This window comes from Esox lucius, chromosome 20, assembly GCF_011004845.1.
Source record: "Esox lucius isolate fEsoLuc1 chromosome 20, fEsoLuc1.pri, whole genome shotgun sequence".
Classification (NCBI taxonomy): Eukaryota; Metazoa; Chordata; class Actinopteri; order Esociformes; family Esocidae; genus Esox; species Esox lucius.
Genome location: NC_047588.1, coordinates 17,385,034 through 17,398,538, shown reverse-complemented (window position 1 = coordinate 17,398,538; position 13,505 = coordinate 17,385,034). Strand labels below are relative to the sequence as shown.

Sequence of the window (13,505 nt, the reverse complement as noted above, 5' to 3'; positions counted from 1 at the left end):
GTTATGGTTATCCAGAACATGCCCATCCACTTTCAGCAGTCTCTCTTTGACAGATAAGTAAACATATGTTGCATTGTAGAAACCTGTTTGGGTGCACCTGATTCCAATTTCAGCCATTTTATGTGATTATCTGATTGATGTGATTAAACTTTTTCAGGGACTGTGATTTCTAATGCTTTCTCAGTGGGAGGTCGACATTGGTAAACTTTACATCCCTATCCAGAAAATGTCCCTACGCTTTCACAGACAAAACTCATAAAATCCTTAAATCAGATTCATAATAAAAACATTTCAAATAAAGGAAACAATCATAAACATATGATATATACATTTTGTATTTAACAAAACCCCAAACTGAATGTGTGCAAAAATATATTAACTACTTCATTCAACAGCTTGTGGCACTTCCAGCAGACCCGGCGCCTCAGTTGTATGTTCTGCACCCCAGTTTAAGTTTTAAAAGCCCTTTCAAAAAATAGCCAAAAAACAGATTAGCCGCCTCCCCATTTTTAACAGCCTCCTCAGTTACTTAGACCTTGTGCCAGCTTGACTTCCAGTAGCGATAACTTGGAGAAACATCTCCTATAGCTACTAATCACAAAGTTTTTGGGGGATTCTTGCCCACAAAACTCTAATTGAGCTAATTGGGTGAGGTTTGATGGGTCTCTGCCATACACTGCTTTCTCCTACTATGCTATCTTACTGCAGCATTTCAATTGGAAGTTCTGGACTTTACAGGAATGTATTGGAATGGTAAACCTAATGCTATTAGTCTTTATTAAAAGGACTTGGCACCTGCACACAGTGCCAAAGCTACCAGTACCTGGTTTAAGGACCATGGTATCCCTGTTCTTACTTGGCCAGCAAACTTGCCTGACCTTAACCCTATAGAAAATCTATGGGGTATTGTGAAGAGGAAGATGCGATACGCCAGACCCAACAATGCAGAAGAGCTGAAGGTCACTATCGGAGCAACCTGGGCTCTCATTACACCTGAGCAGTGCCACAAACTGATCGACTCCATGCCACACCGCATTGCTGCAGTAATTCAGGCAAAAGGAGCCCCAACTAATTCTTGAGTGCTGTACATGCTATATTCTTTTCATGTTCATACTTTTCAGTTGGCCAACATTTCTAAAAATCCTTTTTTTGTATTGGTCTTAAATAATATTCAAATTTTCTGAGATACTGAATTTGGGATTTTCATTAGTTGTCAGTTATGATCATCACAATTAAAAGAAATAAACATTTGAAATATATCAGTCTGTGTGTAATGAATGAATATAATATACATGTTTCACTTTTTGAATGGAATTACTGAAATAAATCAACTTTTTGATGTTATTCTAATTTTATGACCAGCACCTGTATACGCATGTGAAGCTGATCCTGCTATAGATTACGCTACCATCTTCTGTCTGATTGTGATAACAAAATCGATAATTTTTAGGATGGAGGCCCTGCGCGGGCCCCCCATCCACTGCACGACCGGGTGTAACCGCACCTCCAGCACCCATGATAGTTACGCCACTGCACCTACTGATATGCTAGTTTTATTGCAGTTGCTCAATGAACTGTACAGTTTGTTGTTTTGAATCATGGCACTTTGGTACTAGGTGCAGAGCTGGTTTGATCCAATTGCATTTGAACTAACTTTTCTCAAAGCTTATTGGAAACGCTTCATGCCTAAATGGTTTGAATCACAGCCCAACCAGACTGATTTATTTCCCAGTCATTTCACACAATGGCACACAGCAGTGGTCACTGTTGGTATGCATCCGCTTATGGGGCTTTCAAAAACGTAACAGGTTTTGAAAGCCCCATTTGCCGTCTTTGATTAAATAATGAAATAACTTTGAATGAAGTCAATTAAAAAATATATATAAAAGGATTTAAAAAATGAAAACACTCAAGGCCAAACACAAGCACTGCAGGTAGATACTGTTAGCTAGCTAGCTATCACCAGTTAGCTTACTTCTCTGCTTCTTCTGTGAAGTGTATGTCGCCAGAAACTTGATCGGGTGCTTTTTTACCAAGAAATAATTCTGATGATATCAATAGTACTTGGTATCATCAAGTCGCCAAAGGCGTTGTAGAGAATTTACGTGTATCAGAATCTCTGAAGTAGGAGAGGCTTTGGTCCAAATTAAGATTTAAAACAAAGATTTATTAATAAAAAATGATAAGTCAAAATACATGAATTACGCTGCAGCGGGCCTGTAAATAGTTATTTTAGTCTCCACATCTATTCGCCCACTTCTCTCTACCGGCTTTATTCCTCTAGCCCCAGGGGCGGTTACTTTTCATTCTCGTGAGTAAAAACCATTTTCGGTTACAGATCAACAGATTCTTGCATACAGATGTGAAATCTTTACAAGGTTACAGTAATTAACATTATATTGTCCTAACCTAGTCTAGGACAACAGGGGTTTGCAGACAGAAGGTTTCTTCCTGCTGTATGGGAGGCGGTTTCTTTTGCATGTTAAATGTTGGGTTTTATCTCTCTTGAAAAGACAGGTGAAGAGTCAGAGTGAGTGTGAGTGAGTGTGAGACAAAAGGCTGTCTTGACCTATTCTTCACAGAGACAAGGTGTGAGAATTACAACAGCATGATGGAGTTTTAAACCTTGATAGTTAATTTATTCAATCATATTTTCCTAACCCGGCTGCAGCATACAATTTAATAAAACAAAAACATAGAAATACATGGTTATTAAATCAGCATTATTTAAACTTTATTTATCTCAACAGCATACATAGTCTTTATTTGCATAATACAATGTATGATGAATGGTTATAGAATATTAAGGAATAATAGCTGTTATAAAAACGCTAAATGCCACTTCTACCATGTGTTTCTACTGTAGCTGATATAGAACAGGTCCCAGGTAAGATGGCTGCCATATTTCTCCATTCTAATGTACATCTACCTATCTAGTGTCCTATTATCTATGGTCGACATAGAGCCTTCAAATGGTTGTTGTACCTGGTTTGGAACGCAAAACAAAATTTGCACACTGACTTATGTGCGTCATCACTCCGTTTGACGAAACTTTTCTCAACTGAACTGTTTTGGCGCAATTAGTCTAATACATCCCTGCCATTTTCAATTTTTTGTTCCCTTAAACACTTCTGGCAATCCTCCTGACAAACAAAACGTATTGTCATACAGTTTCTATTTGACAAAGGAATCCCTCCCAATATTAACGAAACGTTTTGCAACTGAACTAATTATTTTTGTTTGGTGGAATGAATACATCCCACTTGTCGAATTTCTGAAGTAGCACGACAGCTAATGACTGTACCGCATCCGGCCTGAAGAAAACTTCCAGCTGCAGAGTATATTTTCCGAATCGTAGTACAGGGAGTTTCCACAACGTCTCACACAATGAGGTAAATTACATACTATTTACACATGTACCAAATGTAATACATTATGATACGCATTCAACACCCTGAAACACTAAGGTAATTTTTATTAGCCTTCATCCATGAATGGGCTAGCTTGAACATATAAGTTAGCCACCGCGCTAGCTAAGCTAGCCAAGGCGCTAGCGCCGTAATGTTAATATAGTATCTAGTACTTGTCTTAAGTAACGTATGTAGTTACAGCACGCACGTTTATTAATGAATCACTTTAAATTATATTGAACTGCATATCATAGCGTGCAGTAAACACATTATTGTGTTGTCACCTTTCAATTTGCCAGAGGCGAGAGGGGTCGGGGCCGTAGTGGCCGTTTTATGACTCGCGGGGGAGGTTCTGCGCCTGGGTAAGTAAGTTCTGAACATCAGAACATACGCAGAGGTACAATATTCACCAATTATCGATATTTCCATTTAAGCCACTTCAGGGAATGCATTGCAACTGACTTTGAGCAAATGTATCAGGGAAAGCACCCGTGCTCATGTCTCTGATTTCCCTTTGTAGATTTCGGCCGTTTGTGCCTCACATCCCATTTGACCTCTACGTGGTGAGTATACTGTACATCTCCAACCTATAAAAAAAAATCTGTATGATGCGTTCTGATGCCTGAAGAGGTCGTCAAAGCATACAAGACCGACATAAATACTTTAGCAAAACGACAAACCGTCAGACACCAACCTTGTGTGGTGTGGGACAATATTAAACATACAATAAGTGAAGATGAGAAGCTAAGTAAAGACAAAAAGTAACATTCCAGCATAATCAGTTTTGCTGTGTGTTCTCGAAAGTAGCATGACACTATTCACACGTATATTCTGTATGGAATTTAGAACCTTTTTACACTGTATTTCCCAAAAGCTATGGGGAGTAAACCTGTGGTAATCAACTTAAACTCATTTTTCAAGTGTAAACTACAACCCACAACAACTGATTAAAAGGGTCAAAGTTAAAAGTTTACTATGCAAGCTAAATCAACAGGTTTTAGTTACATGTACAATTAAAATACAATTTTAATGTACAATTAAAATAACTTGTCTCAGCTGAGTATAGAAACTGTTTCCTGATCTTTCTACACATTACATTAAAGTACTGGTTGTGTACTGGCCCTTAGCAAATGTTCACAGACATGACGCTCGCATTCTTTGGTTTTAAAAAGGGCTTTACCTGCCCTTGAGATCTGCCCCAACTCTTCTTCATGTGTAATCGGCGTTCCTAAACAGCACTGGTCGTTTAGGGAAATTACCTCTCACTTACAAACTTCCAGCGGGGCTTGATTGAATATGTGGCGCACGCAACCTGTGAAGGTTTTGGTCTGCAAGTTTATACAAAATTACCTAGGGTTTTGAGTCTTTAATTATATGCCTTGAAATATTTATCGTAATGTAAATTTGTTCCACATAAAAATGTTCACTCACTATTATTATTACAATATTATATATATTATAATATTATTTTATTGTTAACTTGATTTTTTTTTGCTCATCATGTGTATTTCTTAGTTTGTCCATTAGTGTGCTTTGACAAGTATAGGGCACAAAGTAACATGTACCCACGCACAGACTCCGATACACTGTTGATTAAATGCCTCTTTTGTGGTTAAAATTTATTTCAAGCCTTGAGCTTCCACGCTTTTCTCACCGACCTGTTCCACTGAAGTTTAAATGCCGGGATACTCTGCTAGATAGACTGAAAGGAAAATGTGGCTACATACAAAATACAACAACAAATAATAATTTCTTGGTTTTCTGTTTGTCTCAGTGTGAAATGGCCTTCCCACGACTAAATCCTACCCCAGATGAGACGGCCTTCAGTGATGCCCTACTGAAGAGAAACCAGGACCTCAGTCCCACCTCTGCTGAACAGGTCTGTGTAGTTGAGGAAGTATAGAGGCACAGACCAGTTTCACTTTGTTTTTATTCACCAAACAAAGTTAAATACAAGTCAGCCAGCACTAATGTTTCTCTGCGTCTTCTTGTTGTGTGGCTGAATTGAACCATATAAGTTTTAAAGGCCTCTTGATGGGTGGAAACTGCCAGCCATCTTTTACTGCAGTCATTTTTATTAAATAGTTATTTGATTGGTCAAATCTGCCGTCCCATTTAATTTGACTAAAACCGTCTGCAACTGCAGAGTCTGGGATGGACTGTAAAATAGATCTGTTTCAGATGAGGTTTATACTGAGGGTCGACCAATTAATCCTTTGGCCGATAGGACGTTTTACAAACTATTGCTATCGGCAGAACTTGGCTCTGATAGTGGTTGATGATCGTGGTCGATGGTTGCGCAGCCTCTACCGGTCACTTGCGAAATACAACACCTTGCGATGAGCCAGAGGCTCCATACATGAAGTCAAGGTAAAAAGCATGGATTGTTAGAATTTGGAGTGCAAGCCTAGCTCAACTATGGGCCAATGGCCATATCTAATCATTTGGTGTGCACTTTTACTGAAAATGTGTGTGTGATTAACTCCTGATAGTAATCTAAACAACTGTTCAAGACCCCTCTTCCTTGATTTTATGAGGCTCCAGCGTTGGCGAGGGGCTGCCATATATGCACGATAGACTTGAAATTACGTTTTTCAATGTAGACTAAATCAGATAGATTTTTCTCAGAAATGAAGCCTCCTCTCCATGAAAAAACCTTCAAAGCATTACTCTGGCGACGGGGTTAGAAGACGTGGGCTAAACCTGGCGACGGGGTTAGAAGACGTGGGCTAAACCTGGCGACGGGGTTAGAAGACTTGGGCTAAACCTGGCGACGGAGTTAGAAGACTTGGGCTAAACCTGGCGACGGGGTTAGAAGACTTGGGCTAAACCTGGCGACGGGGTTAGAAGACTTGGGCTAAACCTGGCGACGGGGTTAGAAGACTTGGGCTAAACCTGGCGACGGGGTTAGAAGACTTGGGCTAAAACTGGCGACGGGGTTAGAAGACTTGGGCTGAACCTGGCGACGGGGTTAGAAGACTTGGGCTGAACCTGGCGACGGGGTTAGAAGACTTGGGCTGAACCTGGCGACGGGGTTAGAAGACTTGGGCTGAACCTGGCGACGGGGTTAGAAGACGTGGGCTAAACCTGGCGACGGGGTTAGAAGACGTGGGCTAAACCTGGCGACGGGGTTAGAAGACGTGGGCTAAACCTGGCGACGGGAGGAAAATCCACCATTTAGCTTTTTCTTTACGTACCAATGTGGTGTTCTCTCTTCCAAATACTCCAGCCATATAACTATCCATTCATGAAATTAAATTGCATATGCAGGAATATTAATGGTTCGTAGGAATGGCATTAGAATGTAAGGGGACGCACAACAGAAATAAGCCTTCCTGGCCAGTGATAAATCACAGAACAGCATCACCCATTGTAGTACATAATTCTTTCCAAATATGTAATCCACCAAATCACCCTTCAGGATGTTCTGTTACAAACGTGTAGGCTACAAGAGGAGCCTCCTTCCTGGAGAGTGCAGTCATGCTGTTTCCTCCATTTATAATATCAGGCTTCTCAACTGGAAAAACTGACTGTATGGGGGAAAAATAGCTAAACATGTATACATAGCTCAGAGTTGACGTTAGCCGGCAAATGCTGGTATATTTCGCTGGGAAAATATGCTTAATAAATAGATTGATAGCATATTAAATTGTGTGACCTATACTATCTGTTGCCAAGAAAACAGCGAGCCTCTGCTGTTTCAGTAAGACATTACTGAGTGTTTGGTCATGTGACTAAGCGTGGCATAAGATTCATCCTATGGAAACTGACATCATTCACATGGTATTTCTTGAGATTTTTCTAACATGGGCTTCAAAATTCCTTATTCAGATTGGAAAAATTATTTTGTGATCCAAATATTGTGCAAAAAGAAAGTTGTCTAAAATAATTGCAAACTGGCTGAAATTATTGCTATCAGGCAATTTATGTAATATTTGCGACAGCCCTAGTTTTAGCCTATATGCTAATTTAGCTCTTTATTTTTGAAGAGAACATTTTTGCTGACTAATTTAAATGAAAAAACATTTGTTGGGTCATAGCGTTTGTTGTTTAAATCTAGGCTATTATATGGTTATTTAAAACGTATGTCCGGTCGCTGTTCTATATGGCCTGATTTCTGGAATTCTGACGGCCATATTGGCAGTGAAAGAAAAGACTAATTTAAACTCTGATATTGCTCCCACTCAGTGTTATTTTGCATACTAGAATCAGTCAGTTTGATGTTCAGTTTCAGATTTATTGGTTTACTTTGGTTTAGATATTCAGTTCAACCGTTATCCTGTTTCTAATAAAGTCAAAGATTGTTCATTTCCGCCAGTATCAGCCTTTAAAAATCCACTATCGTTTGACTTCTAGTTTATAATATTCAACCCACATGGATTGATTGAAAAGATGATTATTTTGATAATATTTTTTTCTATGTATAAAATGCATAAAAAAACATCTCACAGTCTGTTGTTGCTTTTTACATTAAATCAAATTATAAACATGTGAAGTCTTTGTCCAATGTTTCATGAGCGGATGTAAAGGAATCCTGATGTTTTTACATAGACATGGGTATATTACCAATAATGAGAAATCTATTGATTAGGGCCCAATGAATATGGCATTTGACTGATTTCCCTTTATGAACTGTAACACAGTAAAATCCCAGTAAAGGAAAAACCAATGTGAGGAAAGTTGTTTTCAGATTAGCACTGGCCTATGGTGTAATGCCCACTATGGTACAGTTCACTGCTACTGTATAAATAAGTGCATTTACACATCAATGCATTAATTCCTGCATACAACCTGCCTGAAACCATTTAACATTTTTTCTTAGCAATAATTTAGTATGTGACTTGGCTAAATGTATGGTAATGAACTTAAACAAGGCAACCACGCATCTCTGTTGTCCCAAGCAACTAATTAGCTTACCTGTAATATACTAGTAATTTATTTGTGCCTTATTTTAACATAGTTCTTGTTGATGGTTGCGTTTGAACACTATCTTTGACCTATTGCTATTTATACCGTGTTTTTTGTGATCAGTCATCTTGTTCAGTCCTTCCCTCGCCAGGAGTTCACAGATCAGGTTGGCATTGCTCAGTGATAGTGTATAGTGTAGTGGCAGCATTTAAAAATGATGTACACCTTACATTAAGGGAGGCATGCAGTAATATTTGAGTCCTGATTGGTCAATAACCATATTTTGTGAGTAACATTGTTATTTGAAATATTTCTTTAAGACACAGAGACCCAAAGGGTGTTCCATACTGGTATGCTTTTTTTTCAGTACTGTAACATAGTGGTTGTGCCCACAGTGAAAGCCAGCAGCAGATGGTTATCATTATTTTTCTCTTTGGTATGATCTGCCACTTTAGATTCTTTCTCCTGCCTATTGAGTCACCGTGTAGGCTCACTGCTGCCTGCAGACTCAGAAATTGTTCAGGTACTGTAATACTGATGAGATGGTTGTGATCACACACCGTTGCCAAACATAAGTTGGCTAATTGGGCAAAGATGAATTAGTCCTAAATGACTAATCGGTGGCCAAAACATAAGTTGGCAGATTTTACTGGTGGACTTGGTCAAATAATCACTGCAGCCCTAATATATTAATGTTACGGTCAGGTTTCTGCCCAACTACATGTGCAAGTGTTTCATTGCAACAACCGATAGCTGTGCCATGTAAGCGTATGTGCAGACGAGCATCAGATTTCTATATAATTTGATGTGGTTAGCTGATGTGTTAAAACCTAGTCAGGCACTGTCTGCCAAGTGTTGCCATATATTCTGGCAGGAGCTCAGTGGTGTTGCATTTATGGGGTTTGCAAGTGATCAACGGATTTGACTGAGGTTGGGTTTGGTTGAGGTTTGGTTTGTGGGTTTGGCCGAGGTTGGGTTTGGTCGAGGTTTGGTTTGTGGGTTTGGCCGAGGTTGGGTTTGTGGGTTTGGCCGAGGTTGGGTTTGGTTTGTGGGTTTGCTGAGGTTGGGTTTGGTTTGTGGGTTTGGCCGAGGTTGGGTTTGGTCAAGGTTTGGTTTGTGGGTTTGCCGAGGTTGGGTTTGGTTTGTGGATTTGGCCGAGGTTGGGTTTGGCCGAGGTTGGGTTTGGCCGAGGTTGGGTTTGGCCGAGGTTTGTTTTGTGGGTTTGGCCGAGGTTGGGTTTGGCCGAGGTTTGTTTTGTGGGTTTGGCCGAGGTTGGGTTTGGCCGAGGTTTGTTTTGTGGGTTTGGCCGAGGTTGGGTTTGGTCGAGGTTTGGTTTGTGGGTTTGGCCGAGGTTGGGTTTGGTCGAGGTTTGGTTTGTGGGTTTGGCCGAGGTTGGGTTTGGTCGAGGTTTGGTTTGTGGGTTTGGCCGAGGTTGGGTTTGGTCGAGGTTTGGTTTGTGGGTTTGGCCGAGGTTGGGTTTGGTCGAGGTTTGGTTTGTGGGTTTGGCCGAGGTTGGGTTTGGCCGAGGTTTGGTTTTTGAGTTTGGCCGAGGTTGGGTTTGGTCAAGGTTTGGTTTGTGGGTTTGGCCGAGGTTGGGTTTGGCCGAGGTTTGGTTTGTGGGTTTGGCCGAGGTTGGGTTTGTGGCAGCAGTCCTCTGGAGTTTCATCTTATGACTTTACCATATGTGTGCTGCAAAGACCAGGGGGTTTCAACCACCACCATCTTTTTTCCGAACCAGTGTCTAGGATGACTGCAGTTGAACAAGTATGTTGTTTTTGACCTCCGTAGTTTGACCTGTTCTCTGTTTCTCCTAGTCATCCATCTTGTCACTGGTCACCAAAATCACCAACGTCATTGACAACCTAATAGTTTCAGCTGGGGCAGTGGAGGTGGTATGTACTACGGTGTCATTTCTGATGTTTCACACAACTCTGAACTGATTCCTTAAATGCAGAGTGGACAGAAGGCCAAGTGAGTTGAGTTAAATGGGTCATTTGACGTTGTTTCCACACCGTTTTCTGTCTAGGAAATAGAGGAAATGAGGCAGGTGGGCTCTTATAAGAAAGGGACCATGATATCAGGACACAATGTTGCAGACCTTGTTGTCATTCTCAAGATACTGCCCTCTTGTGAGTTTTACCTAAATGCACTTCTGAAAGCAATTGAAAATCACTACTGTAGGAAAATGGGGTGGAGGGACTTTGTTCACTCTGACCCGTTGAATGACTGTTTTCCCCAGTGGAGACGGTGACCGCTCTGGGAAATAAGGTGGTGGAGACCCTACGCACCCAGGACCCTTCAGAAGGTGAGGTACCATCACGTTATCGTCAGTCTCCTTTCATACGTTTGTAATTTATTACCAGAGGAAGTTACACGCGATGTGAAAGCTGTTAGTTGTCGGTGTGTAACTGTTGGATTGGAATGTTTTCCCCAGTGCTGTCCATGCTTCCTAATGAGACCGGCTTTGAGATCAGCTCTGCCGATGCGACCGTGAAGATCCTCATTGCCACTGTGCCTCCCAACATGCGCAAGCTGGAGCCTGATGTGCACAGTATGTACAGTATGGCATCATCAGTTACTGTTATGGTGGATGGAGGAAGCCAGAGATATGGGAACGTTTTCGCTGTTATTAACCATGTTGCTACCGTCTAATCCAAAAAGCCAGACACCACCATATTGCTACTACAGCTAACATTGGGGGATAAAAATGTCAGTGCCTGCTGGTTTGGCCAAATCTATATTGATTACTTTTTTTCTACCTCCCTTCTCAACAGTAGATGTCAAGCACCTGCAGAATTCCCTGGCTGCAGTTCGCCATGCTCGCTGGTTTGAAGAGAGTGCCTCCCACTCCACGTAAGCTGCCAGTGCCAACAAGTGTGTGTGTACACACACACACACACACACTCTTGGCTTTGTCAATTGTGTTTGTCAGTCTTTTTGTTACTTATCTTTTACAGAAAAGGGACAAAAGGAAATATTTTCCTCAATCTCAGTTTTTTGTGTCCAAACATGTCAGTTTGTTTCTGTGTTGTCGTGTCCTGGTCTTTTAGGGTGAAAGTCCTTGTCCGTTTGCTGAAGGACTTGCGGACCCGTTTCTCAGGGTTTGAACCTCTCACCCCCTGGATGTTGGACTTACTGGTGAGTCTCTTGCACGACTGTCTGCGTACAGCATGGAGTGAAGTTTCGCTCAGCAATTACGTATGGACCGAAGGTCTCTAGGTGTCATTTATCTCACTATCAAGCAGTAAGTTAACTGCTCAAACTGACCAGCTGTGCCGTTTTAGTGGGAACACAACTCATTATGCATCCTGTAGTGAGAAGCTTCCTGCCTCCTGTTGTTTTCCGTGGTGAAGACTTCTCTCTGTGTTTAGGGTCACTGTGCAGTCATGAACAATCCCACCAGACAGCCACTAGCCCTCAATGTTGCCTTCAGGCGGAGCCTCCAGATGCTGTCATCAGGGCTTTTCTTGCCTGGTTCAGCTGGGATCACAGACCCCTGTGAGAACGGACACTACCGTGTGTTTACTGTCATGAACCTAGAGCAACAGGTATTTCCCATCTGGTTTGTGCTCCAAACACATTGTTTTCCCCTGTCTCACATCCTGTGCTGTTTGAATAATGAATCTAAATCTGCACTTTAACACATCTGCCAGTTTGTACTCTTGGCCTAATTTGTATACTAAGGTATCAAACGGTACATTCGTTTGAAAGTGTAGTTAGCCACGCTGCCAAAACGCTGACAGGTTGATTGTGTCCAGGACATGGTGTGCCTCACTGCTCAGACCCTGGTGAGGGTGCTGTCACATGGCGGCTACATGAAGATTCTGGGTCTGGATGGAGACGCTAGCTGTAAGTCTCTTCTCGCCTGAACAACTACATGATAGTTGTTCAGGTCTTTGATATTAATTTGATATTAATTACACCCACCCATCCTACACCCTGTTCTTTCCTCCCTGGTTAGATCTGATGGAGGAGTTGTCTACATGGGATGGAGTGACCGTAAAGCCTTCTGAGAAAGCGTATGAGAAGATGCCTGAGTTAGAGTTGGAGATGGATGAAGATGGTGATGCGGAAATGGAGAGCATTGAAGCTAAAGAGAGCAAAGATGATAAAGAATGATGGTGGTAAAAGTATTTTTGAGTGCCGTTTAACTGTGTTGACTGTTCTCCTTTTGAAGGGATTTGTTGTGCCACCTACTCCAGTTTAATAAGGGCTTGTTTTGTTTTCACCCAAACCAGATGCTAGCGACAAAGTGTGGCGTCCAATGTTTCATGTCGAATCATTTTATATATGGTGTTGTTTACTGAAATTGTACAATGTTCTCTCTGTTGTATATCTAAGATTTTGACTAAAATGTTGCATTGCATATTCTGATTCATTTGATCACTCCCAAATGCTGTATAGTTTTTGAAAATGATGCATTAGTTTGTAGTCTGAGCAGCTACGGTCCTGTTCCAGACAGTGGTGTGGTTGTCAGTAGTACCAGGGCTTTAATGAGCTCAGTTGCTGAATCCCTCAACAGCAGAACTGAAAGATGTCTTGATCAGTTAGAGGAGGTGTGAAGGGAGGGACGCCCTGTCAGCAAATTAAACCAACAATTTGCTTATGATTAGAAACTTTTTCTCTGGCCAAACAAACGTCTAGATTGAGCCATTGCTGAGTGTTATCTTTAACCTAATTATTAACTTTCTGGTGTTTCTTTTACTGTTTGTTGGTTATTTGATATTAATGAGTATTGATCATGTGTATTCAACTCTGGACCTCAAAGCCAGTTTCGCTGTTTTCATTTCAACCCTCTAATCTGGGACTAAACCTGGGATGCCAGGTGGGTGACATTAATGATGAGGTAGAACAGAAAACAAGCAGCCTCCTGACCTCATAGTGTAAGATTTAAACAGATTTTCCCATGGTTATTTTATATAAATTTTCAGCACACCAAAACTTTTAGGACTATTGGCTGGATGTGTTTTTGGTCAGGTATGTTATGTCACATTTGTTCATGGCAGTGAGAGCTGTCTTTGTCTAGTGGGGAGTCTAGGCTTTGCTTTTACCTCAGGATTCTTCTGGTCTAAATAACTGTTAAAGTTCAGTAATTACAAGCCACCTGGTAGGCCAAGTGAAACATCTAGTGAATGACTGAAGAATGCTCCTCATAATGAAGACAAAATCCAAACTCTGTACATCCGA

At 41.2% G+C, this 13,505-nt stretch overlaps 1 protein-coding gene across 1 annotated transcript; it reads left to right on the top strand.

The window, feature by feature from the left end:
- The first annotated feature begins 2,995 nt into the window (after nucleotides 1-2,995).
- LOC105019160 (interleukin enhancer-binding factor 2 homolog) lies at nucleotides 2,996-13,078 on the top strand. The gene is made up of 13 exons (XM_010885110.5): nucleotides 2,996-3,392; nucleotides 3,710-3,772; nucleotides 3,931-3,973; nucleotides 5,185-5,289; nucleotides 10,133-10,210; nucleotides 10,345-10,447; nucleotides 10,558-10,623; nucleotides 10,753-10,869; nucleotides 11,093-11,171; nucleotides 11,369-11,456; nucleotides 11,690-11,866; nucleotides 12,077-12,167; nucleotides 12,280-13,078. The coding sequence occupies exons 1-13, from the start codon at nucleotides 3,388-3,390 to the stop codon at nucleotides 12,435-12,437; spliced, it is 1,173 nt and encodes a 390-aa protein (XP_010883412.1). The 5' UTR covers nucleotides 2,996-3,387; the 3' UTR covers nucleotides 12,438-13,078.
- Nucleotides 13,079-13,505: the final 427 nt, after the last annotated feature.